The following is a 13,881-nucleotide window of genomic DNA, read 5'->3' on the forward strand; positions in this document are numbered from 1 at the left end:
GGATGAGCTGCCAGGGAGCTCTCTGCTCTTCTCTGCTCACCCCCTCTGTGCCCATCCACCCCCACCTCCCCCTGCTCAGACCCCCTGTTTTGGCCTCAGCTGTGCTCCTGTGCTCAGCCTCCAGCTGACAGAGCATCGGCCGGAATAGAGATGAGTGTTTTGGTGTGGGAGGAATAATAGCTGTGCTTCAGTCAGAAATGCTAAGTAGGAGAGAGCTCTGTGTATGGAAGAGAGCTGCCCTGGTTTAATTTGCATCTGTTTGTTCAGATGGCCCAAGCTTCTGTGTGAACTTGTTTGGTGTTTAGCATAGACTCTTCCCACCCCATTTCAGACCAAATCAAACGCAGCATGGAAATGAAGTTGCCTACATGGGAGTTGATGGGAGCTTGTGGTCACGCTATAACTTAAACCAGCACAGAAAAACCCTTAGCAAAGAACTGATCACGTCAAAAAGATGCTTGCAATCAGAAAAAAAACAAAACAAAACACCTTTTATTCCTGGGGGAGTTCCAGTTTCTCTGTGGCAGCAACAACGCGTGGGGAGAGGTCAGAAGCCAGGGCAGCAATGCAGCCAAAGCCTCGGCAGCAAAGCTGACCCATCCAAAGGCAGGCCCTTGCTAGTTGTCCTCCCACCGCCAGCGATGAGGGGATGATTCCCCTTTGGACAGTTTTCTGGAACTCAGTTTCCTCCGCAAAGAGGAAAATTTGTCTCCGAGCACTTTCCGTAGCCCGGTGTTGTCCCTAACGAAGGGCAGATCCTTCTTCATAGCGGGCAGCTGTCCCGTGAACATGTCCCACCTAGCCAGAGCATCCACAGCCTTGTCTACTCGAGCCAGTTCCTCCTCAGAGACGTTTCTCTCCAGGGCAGCGATGCACATCTCCAGCCACAGCTCGTAATCTTTAATGACATCCGCGGGCTGGCTGGGCCCTGCCAGCTGGGGCTGACTCTGCACCTCAGCCAGTGAGCACGACCGCTCATCCTGCTCCAGCTCTGGGCCGATGGAGAGCGCCTGGCTGCACACATCTGGTGTCAGCGGCTCCGACAAGGAGGTCACAGCCTCGGAGTCGTTCTCACAGCACATCCCGGAGTCCGAGCTGAGCGGAAGGATGTCCTCTGAGGCTGACAGGTCTGCTGGCTCCTGCTTTGGCCACGTGGACAGCATGGTCTGCGTCCAAGCATAGAGCTTCTGCAAAGGGAAGGGAAAAGGTTTCATTTTAGAGAATGGGAAGAAATAGGTGCACCTCACCCAATGTTTTCAGGTAAGCACAAGCATCTCAGGTAGCCCAGCTTGAGATGCCGTGGGCAGGAGAATGTTCCTTTACACAGCAGGGGCTTTCTTGTATTTTTCATGTGTTTTGTTCTCACACAGGGTGGTGAAGCACTGTTACAGGTTGCCCAAGGAGGCTGTGGATGCCCCATCCCTGCAGGCATTCAAAGCCAGGCTGGATGTGGCTCTGGGCAGCATGGTCTGCTGGTTGGTGACCTGCACACAGCAGGGGGTTGGAACTGGATGAGCATTGTGCTCCTTTGCAACCCAGGCCATTCTATGGTTCTGGTCAGTGTCCATGTCTTAGATGTGGACTGAATCTGTCCTATTATTGAAGACAGTAAAAGGAGAATGGAGTGCATTAACTCCCTTGTCTGTATGTGATCTCTGCTAGAGCCAAATCAGGGCCTTGCTAGAGGAAACCGAGTCCCTGGAAAAGCTCCTGAGATGGTGCTGAGGAATTCTCTTCCACTGTGCCGTTAAGTCCTGTGGTAACGTGCCCTGTGCTCCTAAGAACAGCTCTTCCCTCTCGAGCTGAAATGCACAAGTTGGAAGGCTGAGCTCCAGGAAAGAACTAATGAAAGGAAAATGTCTGAGACAATTTCCTTTTTAAATATTAAACACTACAGCGGGTTGCTTCTGGCACACTTACGCTGTGGGGAATGAATCACTGCTCCAGTCATCGCTGGATAAAAGGTGATTTCCCTGTCTGCCTTGTTGGCATGCATTGGCGTTTTTGGGGTGTTTTTCAGCTTTTGTGGTCTATTTCTCCATCTTCATGCTGCAACTCCCAGCTGATATTGATGCAAAGCTCTGCATTTGCTTTGAAAAAGCAGAAGTGACAACTACTGGGCTTTAAGTCCAGCTGCAGCCCCAGTGCACTGAGCACTGTGCTGGGTCTGTATAGACACCAGAGAGCCTGGTGCTGTTGTGGTTGAAGAGCAGGCACAAAATGCCAAGTCCTACAGAGCTGTCTTCTGCCAGAGCACAAGAGCATCCCCCTTCTCCCTGCCCCCTCTCCTTCTCTGTTGCTTTCTCTTTAGGCAAATGACAGAGAAGATAAAGAGCTCAAATTGAGTGGGTGGGAGAAATCGGCCCTGTTTCGTTGCAGTCTGTGCATGGAGCCTCAGGGAAGAATTTCATACAAGAGGAAAATGGACTCTTTCAGCTCAGTTGGTCTGCCCTGCCCCCTCCCTCTGGGCCAAGGAGAAATGTGAAGGGATGGCTCTTCTCCTGCCTCATCCCACCTCCGAGGGCCTTTCCTTCTGGGTGTGAAGCACAAACGCACCAGAAGCTGCAGTAGGAAGCAGATGAGGAAGGAGACAGCAGAGCTGTTTGGAAGCTGCAAATACTCCGTGGTTTTACAATGGCTTCTAAAATTCCCAAGACTGGAAGTCTGAGACAGAGTCATAACTGCTGCTTAGCACCGTTCCCAGGACATTCCCACAGTGCGTTTGAATTCTTTAAAGCAGGGGATAATTGCCTTGAGTACACTGCCAAAAGCCAAAAATCTTTCCTGTCACTCATCCTCTGGTGGCTTATGGATTGCAAGACATGAAGGGTTCATAGGGCTGCAGCTTCTTTTTATGTTCTCACATGTAAATAGAAAGGGGTAATGTTACAGCTTAGCTTACCTGCAGGCAGGTAAACCAGCTTTTGTGCCCCAGTGAGTGAGCTTGCAAAGCTCATTAATACCATGATGGAGATGCAGCTGCCCTGTGCTGCTGATCCAAACTCTCAGCACAGCTTGAGCACTGCTGGTTGCTTTCTAGTTGGTTGGTTTGTTTGTTTCGGTGTGGCCACTGCAAACAGTGCAAACTGGTATAGGCACTGTGTGCAGAACAGCCTGGGATGCTGTGAAACGTTGGAGCAGGTGGAAGTGGTGGTGGTGGGGAAATGCAATGAGAATTGGTTGGCTTTCAGTTTTCAAGACAGCCTGTAGTGGAGTAAGCAGCTGAGCTGACAAAATGGAGTGTGTTTCTGAGTGTAACTCAGATAAATAAATGGAAGGGCTCATCCTCCTACTTAAGGACTGGTTTCCTGTCCCACGTGCTCTGCTGCCCATAATCTCTCAGTCGCAGCCGTTAGCAGCATTACCTGCTCCTGGGGAGCAGCGGCTTTGCGTCTGGCATTTCCTGCACTCACTGAGGCCGTCTGGCTCTGCTCTGACAGGTGCTGCTTCTTGCTCATTCTGCACAGGGAGGTGTGACTCCAAGTTTGCACTTGGGCCAGCCGCAACTTCCCAAATCGCACTTTGCAAGGAGCTTGGTTTTCAGATTTGATATCATCGTCAGATGTTCTCTGCTCCATTCACAGTTAACTGTAGAATTAATCTCTGGCACGACTATCTCCTGCCTCAGTGCAGAAGCAAAGCCTCTTACAGCTATCATTGCAGGCTGCGTCTCGCAGAGCTGTCATTGTCAAGGCAGCAGATGTGAGCTTTGGCAAGTGAGGGCTTTCTGTGAGTTTGAGTTTGCTGCTGCCAGGGGAAATACAGTATTTGCTGCAGGTGTAAAGGAATAGCGTTTCTAGAAGAGCTTAATGCAGACAGCACTTCTCTTCTGGGAGGAGATAGTTGGTGCTGGAAGGTCAGGCACTGAAATAAAGCAGTCCATTGCCCTGGTGCTCTGGGTGATTTGGGGAGCTGCAGGCACCGAATGGTCACAGGCAGCTCACACCACGAGGAAAGCAGCACAACCACACACGTGCATTTTCCCCATGTGCTCTGCTGTGTTTCTGTGTTTTTGTTTCCAAGCTGAATGAAGCAGATCTGTCCCCATTCCCATTCTGCTCGTTACAGATATAACCACAGACTTTAAAGCAGGCAGCAGGGGAAAATCCTGTCTGTGAACATGATGTTTGCTAGACAGAAATAATAATGAAGGAGAAGGTAGGATGCAGAGTGAGAACAGTGAGATCACTTATACCCTCCTTGCGTTCAACTCTTTGAAAGGGTAGATAACAGCAGGACAAGGGGAAATGGTTTTAAGTTGAAGGAGGGAAGATTTAGTTTGGATGTCAGGATGAAGTTATTTAATGTGAGAGTAGTGAGTGCTGGAATACACTGCCCAGAGAGGCTGTGGATGCCCTGTCCCTGAAGGTTTTCAAGGCCAGGTTGGATGGGGCCATGGGCAGCCTGGTCTAGTATTAAATGGGGAGGTTGATGGCCCTGCATGTGGCAGGGGGGTTGGAGATTCATAATCCTTGAGGTCCCTTCCAACCCTGGCCATTCTGTGATTCTACTGGGCTACTGAGCCCAGCTTTTTAGCCATCGGAGGCAGAAAAAGCCTTTCTGGATCTATAGGAGGTTAGCTCTGCTCCTGACAGTGTCTGTATGTGGTGTTAGCAGTTCTGTAGGTGGGAGAAAAAGATCCATTTATTAGGAAGTAGTCCGTGAGGATCCTTTCTTGAACTGCTAAGCTGAGGAACTGCAGCAAAGTTCCCTGCTAATATTTCCTCTGGGATATCAGCAGCCCCAGAGAAAACCACGTTGGCACATAAGAAAGAACGTGGACATGGGAACTGCTGTTGCTCTGGCCACAACTTGCTCTGGCTTCACCTCTGCCCACCCTGAATTTGGGAACAGCAATAGCAGAACAGCTGCACTGCCTTTGTCACTGGCCAGAAGCCCTAGAGCTTGCTTAGAGAGTTGGTCACTGGCCACGCTGAAATCATAGCTCTTGTTTGAGGCATGACCTGCTCTCATAGAAACTGAGCATGCTAATGCTGGATTTGGGGGTGGCTCTGTCTCTCACCCTGTAGCGCTCAACAAGCTTGAAGCCCACGACGTGCTGCAGCTTGCGCAGGCAGATGGGGCAGGGCTCCAAGGGCCGCAGCAGGGCTTCATCCAGGCTCAGCGCGCCCTGCATGATGCACTGCAGCCAGCGGCACGTCCCCAGGCCCATCAGGTGGCAAATCTCGTGACAGGTCACCTGTTGGGAAAACAGAAATCAGTTGTCTCAGCATTGCTGTGAGTCCTGTTGCCTCTCCACGCAGTCAGCACTGTGCTTTGCTCCGGTGGCACAGGGAGTTGAGGGGTGCCTCCATAGAGCACCAAGATGCAAAGTGCTTGGGAGTATGGGCATACACGAGCAGAGTCTCTGGGCTGAGAGGCAGATTATGCTCAGGCCTGAAGTACTGAACCTCAGATAGTAAGAAACAGGGAGTGTAGGAGAGCACTGGTCCTACCTTACAGCACTGGACCATCTCTTGGGCACTGAATGGCAAGGTCCGCTCTCGGCTCTCCTTGCTGACATCACTTAACTGTTCTTTCTTTGTGAGTGGGTTCAAGCTGCTACAGCTGGCCTGGGGGAAATCCCCGGAAAATCTGGCAAAGCTGCAGACACCCACTTCTGTAAAGAGAAGAGTACAGAGGCTAGGCATCGGTGCTTGTGGCTTTTCCCCAGTTCAGCATGCCTGTACTGGTGCAAAAAGACATGCTTCCAAGGTTTGTAGTGCTTTGGCTGCCTCTGCCTAAAATAGTGTCCCTGGATCACTACTCACTATGAGTCCCTTAATTTTAAGTTGGAAAAACCCAGCTCATCAGGCAGTGAAAAAAAAATTAGGGATGATGTTTATGCAGTGCTGCCTGATCCAAACGCTGTGCTGGGACATCATCAGACTCCAGTCTCACCTTGTCCTGGCAGGAATTTGCTGAATGTGAAGCTCCAGGTCTCACATGGGTACAGGTCCAACAGAGTGAGCCCGAGGACACACAGAGCATCCATGGGCTTGTTGTTCTTCAGGAAGTTCAGGATCCCATCTGGACAAACACAGGAGAGATGCCCATTAAATTGAAGCATCCTTGGAAGGCGCGCAAGAGCCACGCAGGAGCAAATTTCTAAATGTGAAAGGCTTCAGAACTCCCCTGTGCATCACCCAGCCCATGGATTTACTTTGGCTCCGGACAGACTGTGGGAGAGCTCAGCCCACATGAGAGCAACAGTGCTGGATCTGAACAGAACAGCACAGAAGAAAATACAAACAGCAGAGGAAAACATGATGGAAGTCTCTTTGCTTTTCATTCCTGCTTCCAGCCTCAGAGTTCTGGGTTTTCCCCAGAATCAAGATTTCTCCCTTGTCCCTCCCTGATGAAGGGTGATGTCAGGCATTTCCCCATGGAGGGCCTTACCACCACACACCCAGACCCTCACCTGCATGCAGCTGCACTCTGTCTGAGTCCTGGCTGTGGCGGTAGCAGCAGTGAATTGATGAGATGGGGATGGAAGGAAGGCACTTCACACGGAGCCCCAGGAAGAAAGACTCCACGCAGCTCTGAAGGGAATCCAGCAGTGAAGGTCCCGCAGGCCCTTCGGTCAGGTCTAGGGAGAAAACTGTGGTGTCAGCACCCCAAGGCCAGAGTGAACCAGGAGCTCTGGGGGGGTCCTGTGGGTCTGGCCCCAAGGCAGGCTTGTTTTGAGGCTAATTGCTAGCTCTGAGATGGGGCAGTCATCCCTAGATGGTTTTGTGGGTGTGGAGAAGAGGATGGGGCTCTGTCAGAGGGTCACCATGAGGAAGCAGGGTCTCATTGCAGAGCAGGAAGGTTAACCTGAGTGGAGCCAGGGGGCTGCTTGTTGTCTGAGAATTGGCATGGATGGAGCTCCCAGAATGCTGCGTTATCCAGCATTGTTTTACGTATGCATACATACAGATATGTATATATATCTATGCAAATGTATTCATATCAAATCTCACCCAAGGGCACCCGTGGTATTTTCTGGGGAGCTGTATTGTTGGTAGTCATCATGACTCCTGACTCTGCGCTGGGGATACAGCAGAACCTTTGCTGTTGTGGACTTAGCTTTCCTTGTATGAAATATTTCTTGCCTCCTTGGCAGAAAGGAAGGATGGCAATAGAGTTGGGACGTCCCCCCACCCCCCACCTTGTGCCTTGCTGGGTTGCTCAGTGTGGATGCCTTACCAATAGGCTGCAGGTAGATGTGCTTTCTGCAGAAGCTCTGCTTTCTCCTCAGCATGGCATGGTAGAAGGTTTCAAAGTCCTCGGGGGCATCGGGGTGGCTGAGGAGCCAATCGAAAGCTGTCCGGATGAGCAGCGTGCAGAAAAGCGTCCTCTGTGGGTTGTAGGCTTCAGAAAGGAACAGCTTTTCTGCCCTGGAGAAAGCCTTGGCATAGAGCTCCTGCAGAGCAGGATTGGTGGAGATCAATGCATCCTTCAGAGCCCGGGGCCCGAAGCTGAACTCCTGAGTGTGTTTGCACTGCAGCATTGCGGAGAGGCCCACGGGCCGTTGGGGATCTGGCAGAGCTCAGCTCTCAGATCTGGTTGCCACGGGCTTCCAGCTGTGGGATCTTAGCGTGAGCCTGCAGGCTGTGCTCAGCACCGGCCGGGTGTCCTGAAATGTGTGTGAGAGAGAAGCTGTCATGGGACGGCCTGCATCTTCATGAGCATCACCGGTTTATGCACCAGCAGGTGGTGCTCGAGAATGCGCAGCCCCCGTACTGCGAGCAGAGGTCTGGGTTAAATCAGATGGTTGGGTTTATCTGTTTATTTATTGATGCTCCAGTTTAAGGTCGGGTGTCGAACCTCTGGCTGTGTTAGCCCTTATGCGGTGCTGAAAGGCAGTGCTCCTGTCCGTGGTGGGAAAGAAGAGCAGAAGTGCCAAGTGGAACCCAAGTATTTAGCAGCTGTGTTTTGGGAAAAGCTGCTTTGTACAGGTAAGTGCTCCACCTGTGTACAGCAGGATGGAAACACGCAGGTAGGTACGCAAACAAACGTTCTAGGAAGAAGGATTGTTTTCTGTGAGGTGAGTTAATACTGGTTTAAGAGAAACCCGTGTGGATAAGTGTGTGTATCAGCTGCTGGTCATCACTTTGTAACAGCACTGTGCAATGAGAGGGGAAAAAAGAAGAGAGCTACAGTATTTTTAGGAGGAACTGGTTAATCTGTAATTTAAGTAGCTCAGCAGTCACCAGGTCCCCCTGGGGACAGAGATATAGCCATAAATTCAATATTCAAATAAGAGTACCAACATGAGCCAGATGTTTTCCTTGGTTACACTGAGATGTCTGTGGTAGTTTCACCACAAGATAAAGGTGGCAGCCCTTTAAAATTGAGTTTCTTTACATCTAACCCTTGGGAAGATAGTTGTCTGTTTAAGCAGTCCTTAGAAAAGACTTGTTTTGTGTGATCTTCTGTGGAGCTGAGGGTATATCCCAGAGGAGAGGGAGCAGGTAAAAAGCTTGCTTTTATTTTTGCAAGCTTTGTATTCTGCTGGCATTAAAGCCTGACAGCAGGAGCACAGTGGGATCTGAAGTAGTACAAGGGCCTGAGACCAATGGAATTCTGGAGACAAAATCTCTGATGCTTTCTCAGCTACCTCTTCTTATTGCCCAAAAAGTGTCCGTGTTGTTTTTGCAACAAGACTACATGTGGGATTATTTTGCACTCTGTCACCCAAAATAAATCTCTTGGCTTCTGACTTCCAAATTTAAGATTTGGAAGTTTGAATTGAAGGGAGATTCTGACCCTACTGAAGTCATCAGGAGTTGAATCTTGACCCTGCTGTAGTCCAAGGCAACACTCATCCTGCACAAACTTGAAATGCAAGCATCCTTTTTCCCACCATACTCAGAACTTACACTGGGAAAGCATGAGCAATGTTAGCACTGCTGTGCTGTGTGAGCCCTGCCTGCTGATCAGCAGGAAGCCCAGCTCTGTGCTCAGCCTGGGTTGGTGGTGATCTTGCCAAAGGTTTCTGAGAAGCAGGAGCTGCTTACATCAGCGCTGCCTGCGAGTACGTGGGGATGCGAGAGGAGCTGCTTAGAGAATGAATGGATTTTTCCAAATGGGAAGCAGCAAAGAGTGGATGAATGCAGTAATGAACACAATGGGGGCAGTCTCTTAGCCTGCGTTCCCCCGGGCTCTCTCATGAAATGCAGCGTGCACCCAAAGCTATGGACATACATTGTTTCCCAATGCTTCCTAAAAGGAGACATTCACACTGCACCAGACATCCCCAGCAATAAGCATGGGCATTTTGTGAGCACCCACGATGCACGAGGATGCCCAAGATTACACTTTGGTGCTTGGGAACTCACTTGCAGTCTGGAGCACTGTGTGCCTCCTCTTGGACACCAGTTTTGCTTCCAAGAGAACAGCAGCAACCCATTGCATTCACCAAATCCAGCACCATTGCTTCTATTTAACAAGCATTTCTAGAGTACTTCACTGCAGGAAATCAATGCTTCAGAAAAATGTTATGGGCATCTTCAGCAGATTCTTTTGCAATGCTGACTGTAGAAGATGGTATCTGTGCTTGATCTAATAGATGGATGCGCTGTTTTCATTAACTGGTGTGGAAGGGCTTTGTAATTTTTTAGCTCTTGTTTTGGGGCTGCTATAAAGTTCCAGTGTGGTCCTTCCAGAGGGAATGGCACTTCAGCTGCAATGGGCATTCATTTTCCAGCAGTTTTAAGACACCAAGGCAGTGATGCAGAACTGGAAGCACCAGTGCCTCCATATGCATTCCAGGTATTTAGGAAGGAGATGTTACGTCTTTAGAGCAAGCAGCAATTCATTTGATGTCTTGGCCAATGACAAGCCATAGGATCTGATTAGCAAGCCCTGAGGAGAAAGTAACTCTCATTTAAAAGGCCATTGACTTCTGGTTGCACTTGAGGAAATCCTTTAAGCAAAGTTACAACAATAATTTGCTGCAAGCGAGGGTCTCCACTCATGGCATTCTCTCTTTTTTTTTAACTGTCAGGGAAAAGAATTCCTATTTCCAATCTGGACTTTGTTATTCCCACTTGCAGCCATTTGTTAATGTTTACTTTTTTCCAAAATTGTGGGCATTCCCTAAATATCCAGCCTGAGCACTCACAGCCCATAGACCCCCACTGTCACACTAACCTGTAAATGCTTTCATGTGCAATTCAGGTTAATCGTAAATTATTCCCTTTGCAAATCAGGTGCCTATAAATTATTCTCTGTAATTGGAAATTACCTATGAATTATTCTATTTGAAATTCACATCTATGTCATTCATTCTCTTACTATATTGACATTGCTTGCTTGGACAGGTATGCTTGGGGCTGACAGCATAACTCTGGAAAGCCAAGGCAGTGCCATACAGCATGAGTTCATCCATGATGGGATGGCCAACAGAGATGGTCTGATGTGCAGAGAACCAGCATTATGTGGCCTAGAAAAGGGGCATCTATGGATACAGGTTGGCCATTGTAAAGCTGTTCATTTTCTAAGCCTGCTTGTAAGGTGTTTCCTATTCAGGTGTTCTCCCCTCTTGGCTACTGTGCAGTATTGAGAGACAGACTCCTTTAACTGGGCTGCTTGGGTGTCAGAGAGGCATTAGCAGAGACTGTTAAAACTGATTAATGGCTTGAGTTAGGTGCTGTACTGTAAACAGGCAGTGAGAGAGCAGAAGATTCATAGCCGGTCAGCAGCAATGAAGAGCCCAGAGCAAACAGAACAAGCGTTAGCTAATTATCAGCACACCCTAGTTGCTCTAATAGCTCTTTTCCTGAGATTTGCAGTTGATATCTGCTGCTGCCACTCGCAGAGCATTCTCACCTTCCTGGTATAACAGAAATGACCTGAGAGCAGTTTTATCAGTGTTTGCTGACAGCACAGAATGGATGCTCAATGGGCAAGTCCAGCACAGTGGGACAGAGGACAGTAGATGTGTGCAAGGATTTAACCCCAGTGCAAATAATGTCCCTGCTGTTCCTCTCCTCCCTCAATGACCTGGTTGCAGTCCTCACTCAGCCTGAGGCTTTGCCTACCCACTGGGCTCAGCTGCCAAGGTCAGAATAGATGCATTTTGCCAGGTTCAGGCCTGGAAAGGGACAACTGGAGCCTGAAGGGGGATTTGGGGATTCTTAGCAGCTCTCTGAATCTGCTCTGCTCACAGAGGAAATGCACCCTGGGTCTGATTCTGCCCCATGCTTGTGCCCATGGGGAGCTGGAGCCCTTTTCAATCTGTGGCAACAAAACGCTGAGTCAGATCTCGGTGTGTTCCCATCCACACAGTCAGATGAAAGCCTCCTGCTGCCATATCCCAATAGTATTTATGCGTAACGTCTCCAGCATACGCCTGTGACTCTGAAACAGATGATTTGTGTGGTCTCTGAAAATGAGTCATTCCCAGGAAACCTCCTGAGATTCACTCGGGAGGACAGTCTACCTGCAGGCTGTAAGCATGGGGGCTTATTGCTGCAGGGCACCTCACCTCAGTCTGCCTTGTGACTTCCCATGGGCTGCTGGCCTGGGCAGATGGACAACCCATGGGCAGAAAGGTTTGTGGTATTAAAGACTGGAATTGTAAAGGTCATTAACCACCTAAGATGGAGACAGATGCTTGCAGATTATTTCCAAGCACTTACACATCCGCTTCCCTCTTGATTTTGTTTTATGTTAAAGCCTGCTCTCTTTCATACGTTCTGCTATGAATATGTATTAAGGACATGCATTACCCATAGTTTGTCTTCTATCCTAAGGATTTCATTCTGTGCTCATAAATAATGCTGCTTTTTCATGTGTGTTTTCTATTTAAGGATCTCTAAAAGCCACACAAATACTACAGAAATATCTGTGCTGCCCTACAGAAGAGGAGATGAAGGTATGCACCCTCTGTCCCCTTCCCACTCACACCCACTATCTCACTGGTTTTGGTGCTCGTGGATTTTTCATTCTCTGGTTAAACTCTCAGTGGTGTTTCTCCCATGCACCTGTGAGATGAAGGGATGGCTGCATTCTTCTTCCCTTGCTCTTACATGCAACAGACTTGCATGCATTGCTGGATATTTTCTGCGTATTTGATAACCAAAGACCCAAGGGCAGCCCAGAATTAGAGCACACTGCCTGTCAGTGCTCTACAACAAACGTAGTGCTGCCGAGATATCCAGGCTGTAATCATTCACAGCTCTGGGCACTTCACTCTTCATCGTACTTGTCTAGACAGACTAAATGGGTTCTGCAAGACAGCCCCAGTGTCAGCCAGGATAGAAGCTGCAGGGTTTCCATACAGAGGAATGCCCAAACAGGTATGGCTATGGTTAGATATTCCCTCAAGTGCAGGTGTTATAAAAGTAGTTCATCATGTGGCATAAATGCACTGTAATGCTGTGTCTCTTCCCCAGGAAACCAGGTGCTCTGTAAAGCAGCAGCACGAGGCAGGGGATGCTCCTTTTGCAGTGTCTCTGTCAGGGAGCCACACAGCAGCACGGCTGCAGAGGGCAGCCCCACACCCATGACCTCACCGTGGCCGTCTGTAGCCGAACCCTCGGCAGCTGGAGCTGTTTCAGCGAACGGGCACGTTCTGGAAGTGCTGCAGGAGCAGCTCCTGTTCTGGGGGACCCCCAGGTTCACCCGACCCTGCAGATTTGGATCCGGGGCATTTTGCTTCGGGATCACACGGCTTGGTATGAGGGGAAGGAAGCGATCCCTCAGCGCCCTGAGCTGCTGCCCCACGGCCCACAGAGCCCAGCTGGGCCCCTGCACCCAAGCCCCTGGGAGGATGCTCCAAGGGCAGCTCCCGGAGCAGAACCCCGGGCACGCCGAAACGACGATCTGAGAATGTCTTGGAGGTGCTGGTGGATGCCCTCGCTGAAGCCCCACCACCCCTCTTTGGGAGGAATACCCCAAGAGCAGCCCCTTGCACTCCGGCATAGGGGCTGCCGCAAGCAGGACCTTGGTCACGTAGGATGATGCCCCCAAGCTGCTCCCCCCAAAAGGCGGGGACAGCCCACGGGGGAGGGGGGGATCCCACGGAAGGGTCCCGACCCCCCGCCCTCCGGAACCGGCAGCCCCCATTCCCTCCCGGTTAGGATGACCGCTCGAATCCTCCCTACTCTGCGCCCACCCCGAGCCCCCGGGACCCCCAGCACTCACCGCCCGCCGGGCCGGGGCTGCGGAAGCCGGGGAGGATCGGCAGGGCCGGGGCAGCCGGCTCGGGGCTGGCGAGGCGGAGCGGAGCCGGGCAGCGGCGGCAGGAGGAGCGGCGGCGGCGGCGGCAGCAGCAGGAGGAGGAGGAGGAGGAGGAGGAGGAAGAAAAAGGGGGAGAAAAAGCGGCACGAGTGGGGCTTGGCCCCTCCGCCGGGAGCCCACGGGATTCGCCGAGCTGCCGCCGGGAGCCGCCCCGAACCCCGCGGGGGAAAGCGCCGGGGGCAGCGCCGGAGAGGGGCCGGGGGGACCGGCGGGCAGCGCGGGGCTGAACCCTACGTCGGGCTGCAGGGCAGCCCCGCAAAATGGTTTTGGAGGAAAAAGGGTAAACGGGGCTCTGGGAAGGGGCTGTCGGCACCGGCGGGTCCCCGCTGGAGCCGGGAGAGGAGCGATGGGAGCGCGCTCCTGCTGGGAGCCCGGGGCTGGGCGACGTGTTGGTGCCGCAAGGGCTGAGTGCTCTTTAATCTGCTCTGTTAATAAGAAACGAAGGTTGGAGTGGGTGTCTGGAGAGCAGAGCTCTAGTTATGTGGTTGTACCGGAGACTGATGAGATCTGCTCCATGGGAGTGGTGGCTGTGTTTGCCTTGATGCTCCTCTTAGCACATCCCTCGCATGACGTGGATGTGTTTCTGTGTCCCAGGGTGTCCTTTAATTTGGGAATATTATCTGTTCTCAGGAAGGTTAATTACATTGGAGG

General features: G+C 51.0%; 1 protein-coding gene across 1 annotated transcript; it reads right to left on the bottom strand.

Moving 5' to 3' along the window:
• Nucleotides 1-554: 554 nt before the first annotated feature.
• AMZ1 (archaelysin family metallopeptidase 1) lies at nucleotides 555-13,336 on the bottom strand. The gene is made up of 7 exons (XM_048961790.1): nucleotides 13,135-13,336; nucleotides 7,189-7,618; nucleotides 6,422-6,589; nucleotides 5,902-6,030; nucleotides 5,457-5,620; nucleotides 5,024-5,200; nucleotides 555-1,187 (listed from the first exon to the last, which is right to left on the bottom strand). Exons 2-7 carry the CDS (start codon nucleotides 7,490-7,492, stop codon nucleotides 618-620), a joined length of 1,512 nt encoding a protein of 503 aa, XP_048817747.1. The 5' UTR covers nucleotides 7,493-7,618; nucleotides 13,135-13,336; the 3' UTR covers nucleotides 555-617.
• Nucleotides 13,337-13,881: the final 545 nt, after the last annotated feature.

The sequence above is a fragment of the Lagopus muta genome, chromosome 15, assembly GCF_023343835.1.
Source record: "Lagopus muta isolate bLagMut1 chromosome 15, bLagMut1 primary, whole genome shotgun sequence".
Taxonomy (NCBI): Eukaryota; Metazoa; Chordata; class Aves; order Galliformes; family Phasianidae; genus Lagopus; species Lagopus muta.